The sequence below is a fragment of the Tachypleus tridentatus genome, chromosome 6 (assembly GCF_004210375.1).
Source record: "Tachypleus tridentatus isolate NWPU-2018 chromosome 6, ASM421037v1, whole genome shotgun sequence".
Taxonomy (NCBI): domain Eukaryota; kingdom Metazoa; phylum Arthropoda; class Merostomata; order Xiphosura; family Limulidae; genus Tachypleus; species Tachypleus tridentatus.
This window is the reverse complement of record NC_134830.1, coordinates 16996885-17023830: the sequence shown is the minus strand read 5'-3', so window position 1 is coordinate 17023830 and position 26946 is coordinate 16996885. Positions and strand designations below refer to the sequence as shown.

The window sequence follows — 26946 nt, the reverse complement described above, 5'->3', positions numbered from 1 at the left end:
TTAGTACTGATACAATAAACAATGCAATATTTTGAACACTGGTGATTGTATTGGGGATGTTCTGAATTTAGTGGTATAGGTGTATAAAAATGTACAAAAATTACTCTACTAGTACAACTAAAACATCTGTAACTTGCTTGAGTTTATAAAAAATATGTATGTGTTAAAAATTAATATACCTTTGGAGTTACAACTTTATCATCACCATTCAACAGTCTTGATAAATTATTTTTCTCTTCCAACCTCTTTACAAACAAATACACCTTTAAGAAGATGGAACTAAACAAGAGGTTTGGAAAGAATGAAGTAGAAGGAGACACTACTCCAGTTCCTTTGCTAGAAACATTAATTTCTCAGCAAATTAAAGTGGTAGGAGGTTCTAAGATTATATTCTAGATAGCCAGTATTTAACATTCATGTTCCTTATTCATTAATCAATTGCAGTTGTAAAAAAAATATGAACAAAATGTTAGGATGTGCTATGTGACACACTCATATCAGTATTTAGTTTTTTTTTTTTTTTTTTAAATATGTTTCCCCTCTATATCAAGAAATTGAAACATAAGCTAAGTTTTGATACCAATTCCACTGATATGTATAGTAATAATAAAATTACTTTTTGAACTTTAAAAAAAAAATTGCTAAAAGATTATGACACACACAGTCTTGCCCATCCACTGGAAAAGAGTTAAGTGACATCAAGAACTAACAGCAAGAAAAAAGATTGGGTCAGAGCTTTATTCTTGTTTTTTCATTTGTTTTTATTTATACAAGTAACTAAAATGTAAAAATAGGAATATATTTAGGTAAAACAAACAATATAATAAAATTGTTTCACAAGTCATGCATAGGAGTGGCTTTTGGGTGATAAGTAATTATAATTAGATAGAATAACCAGACCAACTTGTTTTCCAAGTCGTTTACAACTTATAATGGTGTAGATATTACTTACACATAGTTCAAAGGGCAATAACACATAAAATTGAATTATAAATACATGTATACTGTTATGAGCTCAAAGTTACTTTAAGATAAATTAATTTAGTTTCATGTTATAATTTGATGTCATTCTAGACAGAAAAAAAATGGATGATTTAGATTTCTTTCTTTTTGGTAGCTATGATGTTGATCAAATGGACCCATCCCATATAGAGATAGGGTAAAGAAAATATAGTGTTACTGAAAGCAAATGTTTGAAATGTATTAAGGAGGTTTTAGGGAATACTACAGCAGAAATTAGAGATTTTTGAGATGAGGAAAAGTATTTTTCATTTTAACAAGAAAAATTACTTTGCAGATGGATTATTCAAAACAAATACTCAATTCATTCATGGACAAATATTTTAGTTTATTAAAAATACTTCACTAAAAAAAATATAATTTATTGTAAATTAAATAAATTGTAATTTATTGTGAAAGACTTGTAACGTTAACTGACAGACTAAAATTTTGTGAAGATATACACACTATACTGAAAGTTAGAAGTATTAAAAAATCTAAATCGCCCTTTATATCTTTCTAGATTTACTTTTAGTTCCAACGTGAAACTACATTAGTTTATCCTAAGTAGCTTTACGTTTGTAACAATATACATCTACCTATAATTAAATTTTGTTTTATTGCCCCCTGAACTTTGTCTAACTACTATTCGTGCCATTAGAAGTTTGAAATCACTTAGGAGGCATGCAGTTCATGTCATCCCCACAAATTACATTACCCATGAACTTCTACAAGCTACCTGTGTGTGTCTCACAAAACATTTGCATTATAATATTACTATCATTCACTTTACCTAATCTCTTATTAACTAACCTAAAAGAATCCCTATTTTTACATTTTAGTTACTTTTATAATTATACATTGAGAGTAAACATGGATAACAAATATAAAATATTTAACCAATCATCTTTTTTCTTGGTTTTCATTGTTAAAGAGAGTTAACCCTAATGTTATTAATTTAATAACAATAATGTAACTAATTTTCTAAAATTAAAAAATGCACCAAACAACATATCCCTTAACTCTCAAATCTTTTCTGGCTATCTAACTATGTAACAAGAGCTATTACAAATTCAAAGTTATATATTAACTTTTTCAAGGGAAAGATGGTACTCTGGGTGAAACTGGCAATTATCTATTTAGAGCACAACATAATATAAAATATCATTTGATAGATGAAAACCTTGATTTTCTGTTAGTTACAGGTAATATATAATTTTATGTAAAATAGAACTAAGAAATTATGAAAGAGGAAATGATAGGTAGGTGTGGCAAGAGGGGTCCGATTTTTTATTCCACAGCTCCATAACCAAACAAAGTTGAAGACTACAAAATACATGGTTTGTCTGAGCAATGATGACATTACAGAGAGTAATTTACATTTAAATTCATACTTTTTTGAGGGATAGTGGGTAAAACATGCTAAGAGAAATTGTGTCACATGCATCAGGATTTTTAAAAATATTTCCTCATAGAATTACGAAGTTAACTCTTATATACAGGGTGTTTGGAAAATCACTGTGTAGTTTTGTAATCATATATTTATATACATGCACAGTGACTTTCCGAACACCCTCTACTATTAAAATGTGGATTATTAGCTAAGATTTTATGCTATTCTAATTGGTATAAAATTTTGAAGGTAGGACACTAAAACCTTGTGTCATGTACAGTAAAGGATACCTGGGTTAACAGGGTTAATAACTTAACTACTAAAACAGAACACATAAGCAACATGTGAAACTTAATATTTAATTTTAAAGAAAATTCTTGGGGAACAAAGGGTTAACTAATTAAATATTTTCTGTTTAATGCTACAAAAATATTTTTGGGTTTTAAAGGTATCTGTATCCCTCATAACTCTATAAAAAACAATAAAATAACTATTATTAAAAAGGTATGAAACATTTACAAAATTCTAACCAGCACAAATATGATTTTATTCTTCAGAGAACAAAAAACATTCCTGTACACATAATAACCAACTGAACCTGCTACATGAATGTCTTTTTTTCAAAATTATGTTGAATGCACAGCAGTCAAAATGTTCATATCCTTTAAATACATAATAAAAGTCATTTCCATATTTTGTAAATTTTAACACAACAAAATGAAGTATAGTACCTTTAACATACATATACAATTAACATAATGTGTATTTATTAAAGCCTTACCTCACAGTCTTGTAATCTTTCTGGTCTTTTGGATCCTCTGACTCGGTTTTCTATAGGTACACGGCTGATAAATGTGTAATCTTCATAACCATTAGGAAGTGGGAAAAATTGTGATTCCTTTCAGAAATAAATTTGCTAAGTTTATTCTGTGCCAAATTTCACCTTTTGAAATAATTAAAAATTATTTAAATTACTTTTTATGACAAACTGTTGTTGCTGACTTTGTAAAAATAATTAATTACCCCTACTGCTAGAATTCTGAGAATGATTACTTCTCACTGAAAAAATTATAGGTAGCACTGTTTTATGATTTTCCACTTACAGTAAGACTGGTTGAAGACTCACTCATATGAACCAATGAAAGAAATGTTTTTCCAAAGGCAGAATAACAAATATAATTTAGAAAAAAGAGACTTTTGCAATAAACAAATTTTATTTTCCATAAAATTAAATATTTTTAATGTATCTGGGAAGCATTAGCTAAGTAGATTTACAACAAGTATCCATTTGGTTTAGCATGGCTTCATTATATAATTATTTGAATGACCCATAGAAGTTTTTTATCCTGCATTTGAAAGTGACAAATATCATCATGAAAAGCTTGTTTTTTTAATACAATTCAGAAGGTAATGAAGCTTTACTTATTAAAGTAGCAAGCAACACTCAGAAACAAAGTATTCAAATTTTGAAATTTTGTAGTTTATTTTATACTACAGAATGTAATGTAGAAGTGAATGACACCAGCATGATAATTTAACTTTGTATTAGCACAAAATTTCTGCAAAAGTTTTGAATGAGGGGAAAATGACAAAGGCAAAATAAAATGTGAAATTTTTAATAACATAGATATATTGTCCTTAAAAGGTAATATACATACAACCAAGACTTATACAAGTATATTTATTCACATTTTTCTTTGGAGTAAATATGAATCTGAAATGGAATTTAACCTTTTCATTCACACAATGATAATACTCTACTAAATTTCAGGAAACTTGCAGTGCAAACTTATAAAACTGTACCTAATTTTCGCTTTAAAAATTATTTAATTTGATTTAGTATTTCTATCATTTTAAAGGCCATGAAATTTCTAAACTTTTGTTGTGGAACACTGTTTAGAAACAAGATTAAAAATGATTTATTTAACTCTAGAATGTGTTTCTTTTCTTTATTATTGTTGATATCTGAAAATTGCACTTTATATTTCTAGCCAGGTTCAACTTAATTGATGTTCTCAACATACTTCTCTGAACACTTTATTTCTGCCTACTTGAGTAGTCATCACTTCTGGTTATTAATTATAATAAAAAAAATGGTATAAATTGACAAGATGTATCAAAGTTCAAGGGCTAAAAACAGCAACAGATCAGACTAGGTAAAAGTAATTTTACTAACTGTATTCTTGGTTGAAATCAATCTACATCTAATAAGTATGCTTTATTTCAAATAAAATGTTCTTTTATGTGTATCCATTGTTCGAATATGGTAAAAAATATCAATAAAATAGGATTTTAATTACCAGATTATCTTAACATTACTTACTGTATTTCTAAACCTTACAGGCTTATGTGATGTCTTGTTCAAAGAAAAAAATTTCAGTAGCATTCAAACAATCATAATTTACCAAGAAAATATTTTCTGAAGTGAAAAAACAATTATGTGACATTATACAAAATTACAAGATTTCTAGTTTGTTCCAAGTATTATAAATTTCCTGTTAGATTCTGTTGTTCATCCTTGCAAAAGCTAGGTCTTGTCAATTTCCTAAAAAACCACAAAATACTGCTCACACCAATTTATTCACTATCTTGTATTGTCCATAATCTACTCTATTTAAATTTTGATTATAACTAATTTTAAAGCTGACCTACATCAGCAATTGTTAATACTACAAGCTGTGAGATCACAAAAGAGCATAAATGAGGCTGTACTTTTTAAACAAGATATTATCTCAAAGCATTTGCACTTCTGTGATGCAAATTGCAATAAGTACTTTGAGCATTCAATAAATATTCTTCTAATGATCAAACTTAATGCAGTAACATTTACAAATTAAATACAAACAATTTGTCTATTGCATACCAATATACACTTTTTTGTAAATTATTCCTCCTCTAAAAGTTTGAAACCTTAATTTAAAAAATTGTCAGTCTACACGCTACAATATAGTACTTCGAAGACATGAATTACAAGGTAGCTTGAATATATTTTAGTAATTTAGGAAAAAAAATTAAAACCTACCATTTGTCCAAAGTTGACTTCAAAAGAACAATTCTTTGTCAAAATATGGGGGAAAAGAGCTATATCACCAAGGTCTTCTTTTGAAACCATATAGGCCATTCCCTGATACACTCCATTTTTGGCAAAAGATATCTCTACTTTATTGGAATCAATGTTCTAGCCATAAGAAAAGGAATCATATTACAAATTTATATATATCATAAATAAGTGTAAACAAATAAAGGAGCATATTTTTTCACTCCCTTATTCTAAACAACACTATATATCATTTGAAAAGATAAATGTGTTGAAAATACTTTAAGTTTTTACACCACTCTTGCAGCTATTCACATGACCATAGAAAAATCAATGCACATATCTTATGTCACTAGTCAATTTATTTGGCTATGTTTCAAAATATGCAAACTTGTGATGCTGTGAATGGGTGTGTATTTTTCCTAACAATATAATACTCTAGTGGCTGAAGTTTTTAATTATTTGTGACAGTATTTTGTAACTAACACTTTCTTTATGAAGTCATTCCAAGTAGTCTCTGGTGCTCACAAATTAGAAGAAATACACTTCCTAAGATACAATTCTGACTCATGAAGCATAATATATTTTTAATCTGTGTCATTTGCAGGCAGTTTTTAAAGGAGTATCTAATGTATCAACACAACCCCACTTAGATATCCATAAATTGACAAGAATTAACTAGCCTCTTCTGATGCTTGTGCTACAGCCAATGCTCATGATACCTCAATCCTCATTATTTTGCTAAATGTCGCCTTGTATAATGCACAAATTTTCATTCTTTAATCTTGTTTCAAATAACTGAAAAATATGAAAACTTTATGTACTGAAACAAATTACACTTTCACAACCATTTTACGTTTCAAGTGTATAACCTACAGTAACTCTATCACAATGGATCACAGATCAAACACCATGTCATCATATTTGTTGACTTTACTCAAAAATTATTGAACTTTTGTTTGATGACTTTATGTCAATAAGTTTGGTATCAAATTGTAGATTATAATTCAAACCTTAATATTATACATCAATTAATTCATTAATTTAAAATTAAATATCAAGAAAACACTTAAATATTGATTTATGTGAAACACGTGGTACGTTAAATGCAGCACTGGTTCAAATTAGATGTCTATAATGTCAAAATATTAAGTCCATAGCTTCGTACAAATTAGAAACTCAAATTACCAATAATGAAACAATGGAATATAAAATAAGAATCTAATATCTCTATTTTGCTGAGATATGACTCATAAAATGAATAAAACACAGCAACTCCATTCACCTCTTTCCATTTTTGAAAATGGTCAGTTATACGTACACACTTCAATATATGACTTGTGAATGATCAACTTAAAGCTCATAATGTCCTCACCTCCTCACTTGGTTTTCTCAGCCACTTTAAAGTGCTAAGAAGCCACCAAGTTTTTTGAGCCAAGATTTAAAAGAGGTAGGTTGCATCTTTAGTCTGCTCAATATTAAATATTTTTTTAAAGAAAGTAGTTTTGTCACTGAGCTTAATAAATTCAAGTAGAATTATAAAGTACTGATATAGTAATTTATTATTTTTGGGTTAACTGTATAAACAAAACCTCAACAAAAAACAAATTTGTATCATATCCTCCATGTGCAAAATTTTAAACCCAAGTCCAGCAGCAACCAAGTCCAAAGGATGTAGTTAGAAGAAATAATTGTTTACTTCTTTATTTATTGTACTATATTTTAAGAAAAACAAGTTTAATAACTTATTTCTAAATAGTAATAATCTATATACATATATATTTTATAATAATTGAAATGTGACTTTACAAAATAATACTAGTCCAGTAAAACACAGTCAAGACAAGATCACTTTCTAAAGGCTAAAGGTTAATTTTATATTACTGAATATGATAACACGAGTACACGAACTCCACGTCAATATAAGTTATGTAGTGTTAGTCAGGCACCACTGAAAGGTCACTAAAATAAACAAAATATCTATATATGCAAATATACAATGTTCTAACACTTAAGCTAATTAAAATAAACATTTTTGCATTATAATCTGTAGACATTCTACAACGAAAAAAGCATAATTTATATTTATTTCCTACTTTTTATGGTGGTTATGAGGTTGGTCAAATCAACAGATACCACATAGTCAGAATAGAGGAAATAACAGAATAAGTATAATCTTACTGAAAACAGATGTTTCAAGCATGTTTATGATATTTGAGAGATTACACAAATACTATTTGAAATTTTAGGGACAAAGACTAGTTTTTCAATCAAAAGAAGAAAATATCTTTGGACTCACATTAGTAATAAAATAGACTCAATATTTTCACAAATGAATCCCTAATAAAAAATACTTCATTAAAAATCTCATTTTTTGTGTACAAGACACTTGCAACCTTTACTAAAATTCTACCAAATGTTGTGAAGATACAAACAATGCATCCCAAGTTACTGTGTAAATGCTTAACGTATGCAAATGTGTATACAAAGTTGTATATATTATATTGAGCCTATTGCAAAAGAGTTATTATATTACCATATCTTGGGGAAAAAACACGTTTTAGAATAAAATTATTCACCATGTTAGCTTGAATGCAAAGACTGAGTACTTCCCAATAACTGCCATATCACAGCACATACTGCATTAATCCAGGTAAAAGTTAATTCCATATAATACCGTATAACTGAAAGAGTTAGTTTGAAATCCATAACGAAGAATTTGGACATTCCTGACAGACAAAATATTTGTTTGGACAAACACTGATACATGTTCAATGAAAAATAAACATATTACGTAATAATAATCCTTAGTAATTTGGCATCATTTGCAACCATGTAGGTAGATGTAAACCTTACATGGCTATCAGTTGATGCATTTTCAACACAAATTAATTTTATACACACAAATAATTTATGCTGCTATTCACTTTGTTTTAAATGGCTCTTCATGGGATTACATAATTCAAAACATGTTATTCAAGTCAAAGCATAATGCTGATTATATTTACCAAGTGTCTCTTTACTCAGAATTAGTCTGAATACATAACCAGTTCTTTCAAAATGGGGTTGGACTATGCGACCAACCACACAACCTCTTTGTACTCATTTAAAGTCCATTTATAATTAATACTCGTAACTTTCAATATAATGTTATAGCTTCACAAAATTCAGGAGTATTTAACTTCATATTACAAGTCTTTAACATACATAAAAATCATTTTTTGGTGAAGTATTTCTAATAAAATTAAATAAAGATTTGTGTACAAATATACCATTTGTTTTGGATAGTCCATGTGGAAAATAATTTATGTTAAAATTAAAAATACTTTGACCTTATACCTATCTTCTTTTGTGTAATCCATAAGACCTAAATACATTTCAAACTTTTTTTTTCAGTAAAACACTAGAGTTTACATTATTTTCTCTAACCAAATTCAAAATAGCTGGTCAATCTGACCAGCCTTGTAATCACCAATATAAATTAAAATAAATCCAAAATACCTTTTTTTTCTATAATGACTTCATATTGTACTACAAAACCACATATTTAGCTCTAAGTTCATAACAGTGTACATCTATTTATAATTCAATTTTATTGTTTTATTGGCTTCTGAGCCATGACTAATTACTACTCATGTGCTTACAAGTTCCAAATCACTTGAGGAACATGCACCTCACATTAAACTATCTGATTATATTATTCACATGCTACTACAACTTGTACAAACAACTCGCACGTATGCCATGTGAAACATTATTATTTATTTTACTTAATCTAATCTCAACTAACCTAAAAATATCCTTATATTTACATTTTAGTTGCTTTTATAATTATACATAAAGAATAAACATGAAAAACAAGAAGTAAAATACTTTTCTTTTTTATTGCTTTTGGTTGTCGAAGCGAGATAACCCTAATTTTTTTATATACTACTCATGATAGTGCAATTAATAATTTTAATGTAATTAAATAATGCTCCAAACAATACAAACTAATAACATGTAAAAAACAAAATTTCCTTTACATGACTTCCTAACTATTCAACAATAGTCGTTACAAATTCATCCAACCTAGTCTAACTTTCTCACAAGAATGATATTCATACTATATCTGAAATTGACATTTAACTATTCAGAACATAATGTTATACAACACCTATTTTATAGATAAAAACCTTTATTATGAAAGAGAAGAGGTGTAACAGGAGGGGTTTGATTTTCTCTTCAATAGCTCTGGGAAAACTACTTGCACTTTTACACTAGACATGTAAAGTATAATGGTGAGTAATGTAATTTCTATGCAACCTTTTTGCTGTAGAAAAACTAAGAGGTTGTAATTTAAAGTTTATTAAGTTAAAAGTCATCTTGAATATGCCAGCTTCGTCTGCTGAAATTCCTACATTTTCTACAATAACAATCATAACTATCCATCATTTCCATTTTTAACTTTATAGTGAATAACTTTATCAACGATTTTGAAATTCACTTAACGCAGTACAATTTTCAAATATTTCAAAAATTAATAATGAAGTTCATTTAAAAGAGTTAAGAAATATATATAAAATCAAATTCTCAGATCTAGGGAGAAACCATAAATCCTAAATAATATACCTTCAGTTAAATTGAAAATCATAAAATGAAATGCCACAAAATATTTATTCTGGTCAAACAGGTAACTTTAAAAAACCAAATGTTTTGGCCAGACAATCAAATCCCAAATACAACCACCTTGTATTGGAGAATGGATATAATGCTTTAACTTTATTTGCCTTATATTTCAGATCTCTATTTAACAACCCTTTCACTACAGGCTCAGTATAATATAAAAGTTCACTTACACATTTCTGCATGCTAAGTAGTTGAGCTATAACTTTTCATACATCATGTGTACCTTCACAAAATATGGTATCTCTGAATAGAGATTATAATGTTTTTTACACAAAAAATAGGACTTTTAAATAAAGTATTTTATCAGAAAGTTGTTTGTAAAAATATCGAGTATGTTTCGTTATTAGTCTGAGTTTGAAGTGAGTTTCATGTTATGATTAAAAAAAACTATTCTTTGTCCCAAAAATGTCATGTAGCATTTCTGTAAACTCTAAACCATCTTAAATACATTTGAAATATTGGTTTTGAATAAGACATTATATTTTGTTATTTTCTATATTTTATGCTGGATCTTTTGACTAATCCTGTAACCATTAAAATATATATATATATTTTACTTTTTTGTGCTAGAATGACTACATATTATAACATGAAAATACAAATGTTTAGCCTTGAGTAGCTTAATTCTCATAATGTTATAAAATATAAATTTATTACTATAGTGACATTCCAGTCATACCTAGCTCACATTACATAACTTGCAGTGATGCAATGCACATGCACTCATGTTACATATCCGATAATATAATACTGACCTTTAGTCCTTCTTGTATTTGCTGTATTTTAGTGTACTACTATTTTATAATATACAGTCACATTTTAATTATTATACATCATAAATAAGTATATACATTATTATTTAGAAATTATTAAACTTTTTCTTCTTCAAATCTAGAGCAATAAATGAAGAAGTAGGGAAAACAATTATCTCTTCTCACTATGACATCTGTAATTAGTTGCTGTTGGACATATGTTATTAAGCCTTTTAAGATCTTGCAAGTGCAGGATATCAAACAAAAATTTTTAAACTTTATATATAGAGTTGAACAATCAGAAAATTATAAATAACTATACTGATATTAAAGTATTTCACTATAATTTATTAAGCTTAGTAACTAATACTTATTTATATTTTTAAACATTTGAGTAGACTGAAAACACAACCTACTTTCTTGAAATCTTGGTTCCAAAGAACGTGGTAGTCTTTTCACAAATTAAACTGGCTGAGGAAACCACAAAAGGAACATTCTTACCTGTCGATTGGTTATTCACATCATTTATTGTAGTAAGACTATATAAGGGGCCATTTCAAGAAATGGAATGAGTTTAACGAGGCCACTGCGTTCGATTCATCACAAAAGCCATATCTCAGCAAAATAATAAGATATGAGGTTCTTATTATATATTCTAGCTTGTCAATATTAGTAACTTGAGTTCCTAATTTGTATGAAACTATAGATTCAGTATTTGGAGATTACAAACGTATAATTTTAAACAGTACTGCATTCAATGTATCATGTAACTCACTAAAATCTATACTCAGTGTGTTCTTTTGATATTCACTTTCAAATTAAGATATTAAGTAATGTATAATATCAAAATTTAAATTATATTCTACAATTTGATACCAAATTTATTGACAAATATTCATAAAATAGACGTTCCACAATTGTTTGAACAAAGTTAACAAATGTGATGACATGGCCTTTGACCTGTGATCCAATGCAAAAGGGTTAAAAAACACAGTAAGAATTTCTCTACTCCAGTTGTCAACAAATACTTAGTAAATGCTGTAGAAGTTAATCATTCTTACCACATTTATTTTGAAAATACACATGAATTTATATGTGCCTAATATGAACCATACCAAAAACAGAAAATTTAAACTGGACATAAACAACAACCTTAATTGAACTTTCTCATTGAAAAAATAATACACGATAAGCTATTAAGTCACACAATTTTACGTTTCAAATGTTTTGGCATTTAACTGAAATGATCTTTGAAAGCTTTTTTAAAAATATAATAACTGGAGGCTAAACCATAATAAATTAATTTAAAGCACAGGAGTGATTAATTTAAGAAACGTTTGTAGAACTAAAATAGTATTAGTGAAACTCAGCATGACAGTTAAGCAGAAATCAGTATTTATATTAGTTAAAATTGGTAGCACCTTAATCATTTTTATTTTGATAGAACTAAATAAAACTTCAGTAATCATTTTTTATTTCTCTTTTTGAAGATTTTTCACAAATATAATCTTCTAAAGAAACTTTACAACATGTTTGTAATTCTACATGAGAAACACTATCAGTAGAATTATAAAAGGCAAATCACCAAGTACATTAAAGACTGGAAACAAATTGAGAAACGTGTACAAGTATGGACAGACATAAAGCAAAACAAGCACAACTTCACCAACACTATCATTACATGAATTTTAACAGATACAATTTTTTCATTTCAATCACATTGTCAGGAACATTAGGCCTCTGTGGAAGCAGTACAACGGCACCAACTGTTTTTGTTGCAAGTTGAGATTTGTTACAAGCTCAAATGAATTTCATATTTGACATCTGATTATAGTTATAAACTTTTAACTGGAGAAAATTACATGTATATGACAAAATATGATTCAAAAACTAAACTTATTATAAATAAGCCAACCAGGAAGAACCAAAAAATGGAATATATGCTTTGATGACTAGCCACATCTGCATGGATAATAAGGGAAAAAGTCCAAAATATTTTGAGTACAACTAAAGATATTTTTTGAAAATACAAAGTTATCTTATGCATTATCCTGTGTTTTAGATACATTTTGATAGGTATATCCTTGTATTTTACAGCAAATTAACCAAATCTGGTTAGTCATTTGACAGTCCATGGTAGAGTAATTCTATGTATAAAAATACAAGAGCAGCCCTTATTTACTAGTTTCTTGGATTTTATAAAAAGATTTTCCTGGTATTAAAATCAACCTTTTTAAAAAGTATCCCACTTTTAAATTCATAACTTGTAACTTACTCCTACAATAAATATAATTTCTAGTTTCTCCTTCCAGTCCCACAAAACTATCAATTTATCTAGCCCTCACTTCATCATACAGCAAAATTATCTATATCATGTTTAAAATTTATTTCATCTTGAAATAAATTACTGAGCATGTTTTCAATTAATTTTGTGTATGAAAAATCCAAGCTATAACATCATTTTGAAGATCAGGCAAATGTAATAATTAAGTTCTTATTAATGAAAAATGCAAAATATTGAAATGTAGAGAATATACTGGTATTTTTGAATGAAAGCTCAACTTTATTTATTGTTTTATTTTTGAGTATATTACTGAAGCTGTAAAAAGAAATAAAAATTAACTACCAAAAATATTTTCCCCCATGTTATTGTACATATTAGTGTAGGCACTTATAGTAATGAAAACCATCCACTGTGATGACCCAATTCTTATAATACATTTGTATCAATGCAAATGCCTTCAAAACTTTAATTTTCAAGTGCTCAGGCTTTGGAAATTTTGCTCAAGCAATACTTTAAAAAATGCTGTATTTCAGCTGTATGAAAATTTTAAAAAATATACATATGGATTTTTTTTTTGGTGTGATGCACTTTGTTCTTAAACACACTTGAAACACTATAAGCATAATTTTAAATGCTATCTTACAAGAAAGCCAGTGATAACATCCCCTTCACCAAATGGAGTTCCATAGTTCACAAAATTGCAATTTGTTGAAGCTTTAGCAGTTCCACCATACCCATATGATTTAGGCTCCTCACCTGTTGATAAAACATTGAATTTGTATCAAGCATAAACTATGTTAGGTGACAAATACAAACATTTAAAACAAGTGTACAGAAATAATATAAAAAACAATTAAAACTGTTGGTTTTGTTAATTAGCAGGTTAGATAATATTTTTCACAAATAAACATACTTGCTTTCCCTGTTAGATATAAAATACTGTAACAATGATGCTCAATGTATGTTCACTGATTTTCCTTGATCTATGTTTAAAATTTTCTTTTTTTGCATTTTTAGAATCATTCTAATTTAACCGAACTATAAACTTTAAGAAAGTGGATTTGCTCTGTCAAACCATCTACAAAACTTAAATATTATAAATTTATATTCAGTACAATCACAATCAAAGGGTAGATTAGTAAGGAGGTTGCTAATTTTCCTAATTTAATTTAAACTTTTCTACATGATCCATACAAGCACTTCAATTTATTTAGCTCAATGATCTTTGGCTCTATTTTTAATTAGATTTAGTTAATGATATATTATTCTCCCCATGCATGCAGTTTATGTTTGACTGTATTATAGTGTTGGGTTGATATTTCCTGTAAACATAGACACTAAGAGTAGCATTCTACCCTGAAGTTTTCTCCAAACCCTACAAATACCTTAAAAATTAAAGATAATGCAATGAAGACACAAGCAAATACATCTGTCAAATAAAATTCTACAAGATACAGCAGATTTTCTTATATAAGTATATATTTCTCGCTACTTTTACTTTACGAATAAGTGTAGAGTGACAATGAAATATAAATGTGAGTAGGTTCATGGCCATATGGTAATGTGTGCATGTCTAACTTTCAGAGTTTGGAAAAAATAGTAAATAATATTCTGGTAGCAAACCATGAATACACTTTGATTGTACTATCAAGAAGGGGATTTCATCTGCTTCAAATTGTGTATGCATGCATATATATCAGTAGTTCCCAACCAGGGGTGCAAGATAGCATTCCAGGGGATGCGAGATAACATTTCAGTTGTTTTTTTTTTTTGTTGTTGTTTATATTAAGGGTACTGTCCTATATATTAAAAAATTAGATTTGATTTTCATTTCTTATTTTTCTTTGTTTTGGCCACCTTCATCTTTATTCTTAAATAAATAATTACTGTGAGGGGTGCAAGAACATATTAAACTTTTTTATGGGTGTGGGGCATAAAAAAGGTTAGGAACCACTGATATATATGAAACTACAACTGATGTTCTAAAGGTAAAGACTGACATCAAGTATATCACAGAGAAAAGTTACCACTAGTTATACTTAAGTAGCCTTGTGCTGGCTGTACAAATAGCATTTCTAATATTTTTCCAGTTCCTCACAGACTGAGATAAAAAATTGTTTTCCAGCGAACCACTAGAATACATCAAGTTTAAAGTTTGATATCAGTTCTGAACACCTTTGGCTTACTTAGCTTTAAAAAGTTGAGAATCCTTTATCATCATACTGAAAAGTTTACTGATAAAAGAAACATGGTTTGAAAAGGTCAAATATCTATCTGCTTTATTATATTTTAAGTGAAATTGATGTTAACTTTTCCATGTACGAAAAAAGCATGGAAAATTCCCATAAAATTACAAAATACAAATCTGCATGTTCACAAGGAGCCTTCATGCCACATTTGGTGAAGTAGTGGTAAAAATGCCATAAAATCTGCAAAACACAAAACTGAAAATCTGTACTTCTCTTCCCATGAAATCAATGAATATCCATACCAAATATGATCCACCCACAGGAGTTACGGTAGTGATACAAAATAAAACACCCATAAAAGATGAAAATTTGTACTTTTCAATGGATATAGTGAATCTCCATACCAATATTGGTGAAAATTCATGTACAAGAGAAAAAGTAGTGGTTAAAACCACAAAAATCAGCCATAAGAACTGCAAAATTTGTAAGTTCCCCCACATGGACATGGTCAAACTCCTTATCAATTTTGTTGAATATCCAACAACACATTGCAAAGTATTTACATGGGTATATATACAGTACCATTATGTTTATTTTGATTCTAATAGTGACAAATATCCACTAATCTACATAGGAAGATCGAAAAAAAGCATGTTCTACTCTCAAAGACCAGTAATTAGTCTAAACAGAATTATGAAGTTCAACTTGTTGTTGTTTAAGCAGATTTTTTTTGTATTTCAGAATTCAAGACTATTAATTTGTTGTACTGAGTTTTCTGAAAAAGTTAAACAAAAATTTTACTCTTGGACAAATGGAGCAGAGAAACCCAATAAAAGTACTTTTGTTAGTGAAATACTCATTTGCAAAATAAAGGGGAAATAAAAATTATTACGCTTGTCAGTAAATACTTTTTGTCATTTTACCCTTCATGCACATAGTATTTTTGTTGTTAATCGCAAAGGATTATTTGTGCTGTGTCACCACTCCAAATCCGACACACCAGGAGTGTATTCTTCTTGCTATCTGCTTTATATTATATAATTACAGTGGTTTTATACACTAAACCACTTCTCTTAAGCAATTAAGATTGAAGAAATAAAGGGCTAGTACTTACCCAATTGTAGAGATTGTAAGTTACCAGAAAACCCTACACGAACCACATGAGGTGTGACTTCATCTGAGGGTAGATGACTAACTTCAAGATGTTTTTTAACCTATCAGCAAAACCAAAAATTTCTCTTAAATTTTCTTAGCAATTTTTTTCCCTAAAATGATAAATTGAAAAAAAAACAAAGGGTGACTTTCAAATGAAACAAGCACTTACTTTTAATAAAAGAAAAAGTTATGTGAATCATTACTAGTCAATCAGCTACATAGTTCAAAAACCCAACAGAAAATTTTAAAGGCAGTAAATAATTCAAGAGTCATAATCTAATTCTGTTTAGATGTTTTTGTGCCTAAACTGTTGGATAACAACATCCACATTCTATTCAGCTGTGTTGAGTAGTTACTGAGATAGTGGTCACCTGAATGATAAAGTCTGTTTATAGCTTTATCTTTGGATTTATTTACTGTATATCTGGGAAAAATCAGAAACATGAAAATTCTTGTATGTATCATTTGAAGAAATAATATCTTAAATAAGTTAAACTAAAGTAATAAGATCTAGCTCCTTTACCAACACACAAGAGTATATGTTCATCAGAATTATAAAATAATCACTTTACTACATAACCTAAAATATCCACTTGTTTAAAATCTTTCTCAAAATCCAATGTCATTTTTACCTTTAATGTACAGAAAATACTTTTTTTACATGGATAATTTTGTTGTTTTGGTTAAACGATATGTTTTGATGCAAAACAAGGAAACAGAGATGCACTACACAAAAAAGTGAATGTCCAAGTTAGTATTAGCCTGATTTAGCTTTTATTAACAAGTTCAACATTATAGCAATGAATATGCACAGGCATCTCTGAAACAGCAAGATTTTATCTTACATCATATCAACAAACAAAATGATAAAAGAATAGCAAAATAAAACAATGATCCAGCTAAAAAAACAAAACCAAACATAATTGAAATATTTCACACAACTTAAAAAGCTACATATCAGCACCAAAGAGGTTCTTGTCCATTTGGATATCACAAACCAATTTACCAATGTACCAACCTAACAAACCCTTCATGTTGCCATACAATAATGCTGAATGGCAATTCTTTACCACACAGAACTGACACAAAGATAGATGGCAACATGGAAAAACAACTACTTCCCTAAAGTTAAATTACTTCAAACACAATGAGGAGTTCTACAAACAAATGAACAGTCTAGCCATGAGATCCCTACTTTCTCCCATCTTAATAGACATTTTTATAAAAGACTTTGAAGCTAGAACCTTCTCATAAATCCAAGCTTCTACATTTACTACACCTTTGTTGTCTGGCTCCAAAGTCATGAAAACACTGAATGACATCAACAAAGATGCCAACTATTTCAAATGACCGAGTGAAGAGCCCTTTCACAGTTTTAGTTCTTTTAGATTTGCCAGAAACAAGACAATCTGGTGAACGAGGTCTCTTTTTTTCCATCTTGTGAACGATCGCATTGGTGTTTCTATGCCACTTGATTGGCTAACAAGCACTGATGATGTAACTATGGATTCCCCCACATACCCAGTATGGAGAAGCACTGCACTCAAAATATTGATAGACAGAGATACAAATATTTATTATTTCAAGCATAAACATGATTATTGCAAGTAGCCATTTGGACTGTCTTTTATTTATTGTCAAAATTTATTTGTATCTCACTAGAAATTTTCTTTTCACCCCTCTCAAGCCCTGGGGGAACAAGTTATCACTTTATTGTATAGGCCTATATAATATATAATAATTTGGGAGTTGCAACAAGTCGTAATATTTGTCTGTATGAGCGGATAGTTGTAATGTATACACCAAAATCGTAATGGTTGGCATCTCTGCATCAATGTTGTTGTTTATCAAGTTTGTTGCCATGCATGTGGCGTCGCACTATAAGTATGAAGACAACAGTTTCCTGCAGCACAGTAAAAACATGCTAATTCATTCATGTCTAGTTACATATTGCCCAAACCCTGAAATAAATGTGAAAATATGGCATAAAGTTTATTTACTTAAATAGACCTGCAGAATCATTCAAGAAGAACTTTGGAAACAACATTTTTTTGCATCACAGTGATACCTCGTTGAATGATTCATTCAGCCTTAATTTACAAAGTAGGTAAGTTTGCTAACATTCTCAGGAAATTTTATGCTAAAGTTAGACAGGTGCATGCTTTGTATGTTTATTGGTACAATAGTTAAGTATCTTCTAAATCTTACTGATTTATTATTGACTTTTAAATTGAGATAAAAAATCTTCAATAAAATATTAAACAAGATTTACCTGGGGGCAAAAAATACTGTGTGTCAGAGCTAATTAATCAGATGTTAGTAAAGCTGAAAACAGTTTAGAGAACTAATAAAGTAGTTATTGAGTGGTGATTGCAAGCAACAGATAATTTGCTGTCCTTCTAACCAGTCAGTTATTCATTGTCACATTACCTACTTCAAATCTGTTGCATTATGTTATCCTAGGGTAATATTTTCTATATACGAGTAAAGGTTGAACATTTGTTTTCTTACTGCAAAGTCATAAAAAGTTTCAAGCCTTCCTAGAATATCTTATTTCTATAGACAAAAGAATACACTTCACTATGGAAGTACAGGAACAAAACAATCTGCCATTTCTTGACATATTCATCAGCAGACAAAAGAGAAAAATTGCCACAACCATATGCAGAAAACCCACCCCCACAAACAGATACTTACAATTCCAGTCCTATTATCCAACCTTAATAAAATGTGGTGCAATCCAATTCCTAAACAAGAGAGCAGAAAACATTTGTGATAAGACATCTATTGCAACAGAATGCCAAAAAACTGAAGAGTGCTTTAAACAGAATGGTTACACCTCCTTCAGAGTTCCTGAAGAGGACCACAACAAAAAAAACAACAAAAAAACCACTTACCATTTACCTTCTTTACCTGCAAGCAAAATTTCAGTGAAAAACGCATAACCAAGAAGATCAAAATAGACATTTGGTGGTAACTTTGACAATAAAATTAATTCTAGTTAAAACCAAATAGAAACACACTAATGAAAAACAAGAATCATCTGTGAAATTCCACAATCCTGCAATAAAACATACATTGGAGAAACAGGAAGAAGACTCATGATACGAATAAAAGAACAAAAACAGTACAAGACTTGTGAAAACAAAAAATACAGCCATTGCCAAACACATGTCAATTGGACACAAAATAAACTGGGAGGAAAAACTAGAATCACTGACATGGACAAATTTGGGAAGACAAGAAAAATTAAAGAATCTTTCTATGTTAACACAACAGAGCTTCAACATGCAGATATTCAGGACTAGAGTTGACTAGACCTTTGGTCGAAACCACACGTAATCTTTCCATCAATCACAAAGTCTTCCACAATCCATCAAGATATTATAAAAGATTTGCAACAACTTACATACATTGACTTGAAGATGAAAAATGTTCAAAATGTTGTTCTCTACATTTATGTTTTTTTTTTAACAACAAGCAGTTGCTGCCCATTCTAGTATACTAACCATGAACACTTTGAGTAAACAATCTAGCAGTGGATATTTTTGTTTAAAAAGCATAAAAAAATCAAAAATTATAAAATTAAGTACTAATAGTACCAACCTTCACTTCAAAGCATATTTTTCCAAATGTTATACCATATGTGGCTCTAACACCAGACCACATGAAAGCAAAACCTTCTTCTGTAAAAGGAATAGCAGAGTAACGAGATTTGTCGAACACCAGTGTCAGGTCAGAATTATCTAAAAATCAAAGAAAACCTTTTAACACCCCTTTGGGATCAGAATGTGCATTTCACAACCACCTATGATATTACACTGAAAATTTTGTTAACTAGTTGCATAACGGTTTAGACATTTTCACTAACCACCAAATAATCATGAGCATCCATACCATAACGTTTAATGTAGTATATGTATCTTCATAAAAGTTGGCAGTTTTCTTTTTTTAAATAACATGACAAATTTTCTGTACACAAAAAAAGAAAAAAAATTGAAATCAAGTATTTTTACTAAAGATTTGTCCGTGTACTCACTGTTCAGGGTGTAAGGTGAATTTCATTTTAAGGTTAAAAATATTTTTATTCATTTTAATATTTCAAATTTTATATCTTACCCCTAAAGCCACCTAAAAAAAAATCAAACTTTTTCAGTAAAATGTTATTTAATATTACGTTATTTATATTAACTTGATACAAGCTTCATTTATTTAGCAAACGTTATAACCACAACAACATATTTTCATAATAAATCTACATTACCCATTTTTATTGCTAGAATGTAACAGGAAAATAAATTTTTTATCTAAAATAGCTTAAGACTTACAGGATTTTTTATGTTTTTACTTAATTTTACTGTTTTATTTACTTTGAACCATGCCTGAATCATAACCTGTGATTCAAGCTGTAAATCACTTGGTGAATGCATAGCTCTTATTGCCATGTTCAATAGTGTAATACACAAACTACTTACAAGCATATCTCATGAAGAATCCTTCTTATTTTTTCTATTATCCTACATAACCTAACCTTATCAAACCTAATAAGTTAAATCAATAAATAAAAAATACATATGAAAAACAAATTCAGTACTTACATTTTATCTCACTTTTTTATTCTCAGCTATTAGTGAAATTGAAGACTATTTTTTATAATAATGATAGTATATTAAATACTTCTTATTTTTTAAAGTATGGTCATAAAAAATGAATAACACACTCAAAGCAAACATGTCCTATACCTATTATAATTTAACTGTCTTTCTAATTAAGGCATAAGCGTCTTAAAATATACTTCCCTTAGCTAATCAACCTGATATCAGTAAAGCTTTCAATCTAAAGATGAAATAGTTATAACTCTGTACTAAGAACAACTGAGCATTATGTCATTCAGTAAGTAAAAGTTTGTCTTTAGTATAATTGATATAATATCTATTATCAAAGAAAATTACTAGCAATTTGTGAAAGAGATGTGACAAGTAGGTCTGACTTTGTAACCTGTGTTAGAAAGTTATAAAAGTTAACATCTTGCCTTGGTAATATCTATAGTGCAGTGAATGATTTCCATGAAATGCAGTACATTTACAGCTGGGTGTTGAAACACTTAGATGAAAGGCAAAATGCAGTAAACAAATGTCACCATTTTCCTACCAGGGGAGTTTGAGAATTTATTTAAATACTTATCTTCAAAATTAAAAAACTGAAAATTTTATAATATTAAAAGTTCATTTATCAACTACATTTTGATGTCAAGTTTATTCTTATACATTAATAATTAAGTAGTTGAGTTTTACATGTTATTTTGTAAAGGCTGCGATACGCACTTTGATGAACCTACAACAAAAGGGGTAAACAAATCTATTATCAATTTATGTCGATAAACTTCGCATCAAAACAAATTTTAACTATCATTTTTACACTTCAAGAAGAAATATTTAAAAAATTCTCTATCTTCACTTTATTTTGTACCAAGATGTCTTGACTTTGATTTTTTCAATTCAGAATACTGTAATGTGCAAAACAGGCTGCTGGCACTTATAATCAAATAGGAACAAAAAAAAAATCCACTAACAAGACAAATTAATAAAGTGTTAGCCTTCTACCTTCTCCAGTTACTGAGATGTAAAGTGAAGTTCCTCCCATCTTAACACAACTTTGAATGACTTTAGGTATGCCATATTCTTATCTGATATTAATGTTTATAACCAACACAAAAATTTATTTTCTCATTAATAGAATATGATTACAGCTATTTCTTTTTGTCAGGTGGATACAGCTGGTTGCATCAAACAGCTCATGAGTGATTGTTTGTTTGTCAGCTTGAACCCTTTTGTAATAGGTCAATTGTCAAAGGCCATGTCATTGCAACTGTTGATTTGCATTAAATTTTATCAAACTATTGTTTTATGAATTAATGGCAATACATTTTGTATCAAATTGTAGATTATAATTCAACCTTTAATATTATATACAAGTTAATTTCTTAATTTAAAAGTAAATATTAAAAAAACACATCTAAATATTGATTTTTGTAAGTCATGTGGTATGTTGAATGCAGCACTGGTTAAAATTAATGTTTGTGATGTAAAAAAACTAAGTATAGTTTTGTGTAAATTAAGAACTCAAATTACCAATATTGACAAGGTGGAATATAAAATAAGAACCTAACATCTTTTTATTTTGCCAAGATATGGCTAACATATTAAATCATACACAGTGGCCCCATTCACATCTGTAGATTTTTGGAAATGGTCCCTTATATGTACTTCCTTCAACATGACATGTTAATAACCAATCAACAACTTAGAATGTTCTCCTAATGATTTTCTCAACCAATATAATCTGTTAACAGGCTACCACTTCCTTTCAAACCAAGATTGAGGAGGAAGGTTGTGGCTTTAATCTGCTCAAAGTTTCGTATTTTTTTAAGACCTAAATGTAGCTTAGTTATTAGACTTGACAAATTATAGTGGAATTCTATGATATATCAATATAGTAATTTATGATTTGTTGCTTGTTCAATTGTAGATATAAAATCTTTACAAAAATTCATTTCATATCCTCCATGTGTGAAATTTTAAAAGGCTTAGCAACCTACATCCAGTGGCAAGAGTTCAAAGTTTGTATCTAAAAGAAATAATTTTTTGCTTTATTTCTTTATTGTTCTGTATTTTAAAAAAAAGTTTAATAATTTATTTATATATAGTAATAATCTATAAAGTTGCAGAAAAACATTTTAAAAAGTTTTGAATGTTAAGCAAATAAAATATGAAACTCTAATTAGATATTTTATTCTTAACACAAACTCATTTTGCATTTCCTTAAAAAAGTCAAAGTATACACCATACAAACTTCATGAATTCATATACAAATCATTATTAAAAATACATAATTACAAAAATCTTACTTTTACGTAAAACAGGTTTCTGTTGTTTACTAAGAGATTGCAAACTTTTGTAAAGACAGCTGTGGTAAATTCTCAACCATAATAAATGATGTGTATATCTTGACAGAAACAAGGTTTGTCTAATAAACCAATGTCATGCAATTATAGAATCAAAACAAATGTGTATGTGTATGTAAAAATGAAAACAATGATGTTACAAATATTTTCTTTACTCATACGTCGTACTTGCCAACATCTCAAATTTCCCATGTGAAGGATGTATATATATATATATATATATATATATATATATATAAAAATCCTAGCTTTTATACATGCATTTTGAAATTTAAAAAAATTTAAATTACTATACTAACATGACAAAATTCCAATGTAACTTATTAAGCTTCCTAACATAAACTAATTTCTATCCAAGTTCCAAATAATTTCATTTTAAATTAGAATATTGAATTGATCACTTCTCTTCAAAAACTGGAATGGTAATGACACCTTTACCCGTCTGAATACTTTTAGTAAGACTGACTAACTTAGAAAGTTCAAAAGGAGTGCTTTCAACTGGTTATAAACATGTAACTGAGAGAAATGAGCATAGGTAAACAAGTATGAATAATAATGGTTCAATGTTTTCAGTGCAGAGCATAGTCAGTTTATCTTACAGTTGATTGAGCAGTTAATAGATTAAGTTTCTGTTGTACAAATTAGAAAGCTGGTTAAGTTATATGTTATTGTTGGTATCATATATGTTATTAATCTATGTTCCTATGTATATTATTTAAGTAAATAAAAAGTGTGCAAGTTTTATCATTATGAAAAAACTTAAATTTCATCTGTAACCAACTGCAAAAGGGAAGGTTTCAGAGGTGATATATTTCTTGTTTTTAATGATATTTTGTTTGTTATTATAAAATTAAGTAAGATGTAAAAATTAAGAAACTTAAAAGTTTAGATTAGGTAAGATGATGTAAAATAATAATAAACATGCTTCATGAGGTATGTTCTTGAGCAACTTGTGTTCTACACCATTCAATATTCTAACATGAATTGTGCCTTTACCATTCATGTGGCAGAATTATTATTTAGACATGGATTGAAGAGCAACAACAAAATAAAACAAGTAGAAACAGATGGAGACTGGTATGAGCCTTAAGCTATTTAGGATAAACAACTGTTATTTTAGAAAGAAGAAAAGGATAACTCAGATTTACATTGTATCCATTTATTATGTTTACATGATCAGTCTAATTTAGCAAGTCCATATAAAGAAAATATAAAATTCTACTGGATAAAAAAAACTAATCAGAACAGTCAACATTCTGCCTTCATATATGCATAGACAAATCTTTGGTAAAAACACTTAACTGAAAAGTCTGACTTTTTGTGCACAATAGGTTTGTAATGATAACAAATTTCATAAAGATACATTAAATATTTTCATAACTGTAATATGTATACCTTCATGGTGGTTACAAGGTCTTGTAAAATAGATTAAACCACTTTCACAGGATAAAAGAAAACCAATTCTTAACCAGAAGATAAGCTCAATATCACCCCATCTTAAGCGTAAAAGAAAGTGTAGAGAAAAGAACAGAGCACAAATTTGACTGGTGCATTATATATATCTGAACTATTCCAAGTGGGTTCTTTAGTTGTTTTTTTAAACTATTTTGGTAAAAATTACTTTATTAATTCTCTGCACTTAAGTATATCAAAAATATGACATACCTTTTGTGCAACTAGCATCATATAAAGAAATGGATACACAAACATTTTACCCACTGAGCAAAGTTTGAATCATGGATTAAATAACAATTTCAACTTATGTTAATTGGCATGAAACTCAAACACTGTTTTACATTTCTACGAAGTTTAGCAAAAAACTCAATGAGAAATACGATGAGAATAGCAGTATCTGTCAATAACAATGGAGCTCACGTACACAAAAACTATACAGAATATTTATCTTGGGGAATATTGAAAGGAATTAAACTTAAAAGTTGTGCAGAACTTTTTATAATTACATTGCTATTTTAACAATACTTTCAACTCAATAGTTGGAAAATAAAAATGAAACAAAACACAAAGCTTAACAACTAAATATAAAACTGTGAGGTGTTGATGTTCCTCGAAATACAAATGACTGGTAATAAAAAAAAAATTCTGTCCACTTACAAGTGTCAAGTGCTACAAGAGAGTCATCAAAATTATCTTCTTGGTCTTCTCTTTTTATAGTTGTTGGCGAGCTTTGTAAAGAAGTTAAATTTGTTATAAGTACCTTCTTAGTATATATTTGGATACCTTATGAGAAGCAACAATTATAAACACATAACTAAAAGCTTTTACTAAAAGTGAATTAGATTTTGGTAAAATCACTGTTTACACACACATACACACAAATCTTAAGTTCAATAATTAAAATAACTTGTGCTTTACTTATTTTAAAAATAATGCAACACATATTGCTAAGTCAAGGCTTCATCTATAGAAACAGTGAAGGGTGAGATGAAAAAAAGAAATCTTGAATGTTTATCAAACATTTTCAGCTAACCAGAATAATTCATTGCTAATTATAATTATACATAATATAGCACAATTATTACAATTTCAAATTTCAATAAATGTCTATATTTTAAGGTAGAATAAAATATTTAGTTTTTACTGTCAACAGAAGTGATTAAGAATAAAAACAATGAAAAATGGACAGGGTGAACTGTATATACTGAGGGGTGGAGGAGATATTTCACTGGCTTTTACGCTAAAGGTAAAAAATGAAGTTACCAGTATACAAATTACAGAAAAGTAACAGGAGAAAAAAATTACCAAATATTAACAACTGAATAATGACATATAAAAATTCTTAAAATGAAAGGCAAAAACACCTGGATCTAAGTGATAATGCACTAAATCCTGTACAAGCCAGAAACTGCATAGGGCAGAAACCTGTACAAGCCAGAAATATCAAAATTTTGTAGCATTATCTAAGATTTCTCTTATAAAAGGCCCTCCATGTGGCAGAACCTACGTAATGTGGATGTAAAAGTATCTTTCACCTACCTCATCTATCAACAAGTAGGATTAAAGCCCGAGTAACGTGGAAAATATGTTTCTGATTAAATATCATTAAATTCTCAGACATTTTGTTGCAGTAAATATTGGTTAAATATATTCTGTTCCTTTTTTCTGCTTTCATTATTTTTGCAGTTAAATTAGATTCATGATTTGGAGAACTATATTTGTCTTTTAAGTGCAAAATTCTACAATTTAAATAATTCTTAAGAAAAAATAAATTTATCTTCCCTAATTGTAAAATTTAGGGAAAATTTACTTAATACCCTCAATTTTAAAAAAAAGCTACTAAATACCCTCATTTTTTTTAAAAGAGCTATTAAATATGTATGTAATCTTTTAATGAATTTAGGATTAGTGAAGTCCAAACTCTGATTGAGAAGATTGATGCATATGATTCTGTGAATGCAGAAAGTTTTGTGAACGTTAACAAAAATGTTTTAACAGAAACTGATGAAACTGTTTTAAAATCTATAATAGAATCACAAGATGGTACAGT

At 28.7% G+C, this 26946-nt stretch overlaps 1 protein-coding gene across 7 annotated transcripts in view; it reads right to left on the bottom strand.

Moving 5' to 3' along the window:
* Nucleotides 1-26946, bottom strand: part of LOC143252002 (uncharacterized) — a 108451-nt gene that overhangs the window by 41397 nt on the left and 40108 nt on the right. For all 7 annotated transcript variants that reach the window (XM_076503494.1, XM_076503495.1, XM_076503499.1 and 4 more), the window contains 6 exons: nt 25554-25624; nt 20084-20223; nt 16437-16536; nt 13777-13889; nt 5415-5570; nt 3174-3290 (listed from right to left, as the gene is read on the bottom strand). In XM_076503494.1, coding sequence (XP_076359609.1) covers nt 3174-3290; nt 5415-5570; nt 13777-13889; nt 16437-16536; nt 20084-20223; nt 25554-25624 — 697 coding nt within the window. The remainder of the gene's footprint in view (nt 1-3173; nt 3291-5414; nt 5571-13776; nt 13890-16436; nt 16537-20083; nt 20224-25553; nt 25625-26946) is intronic.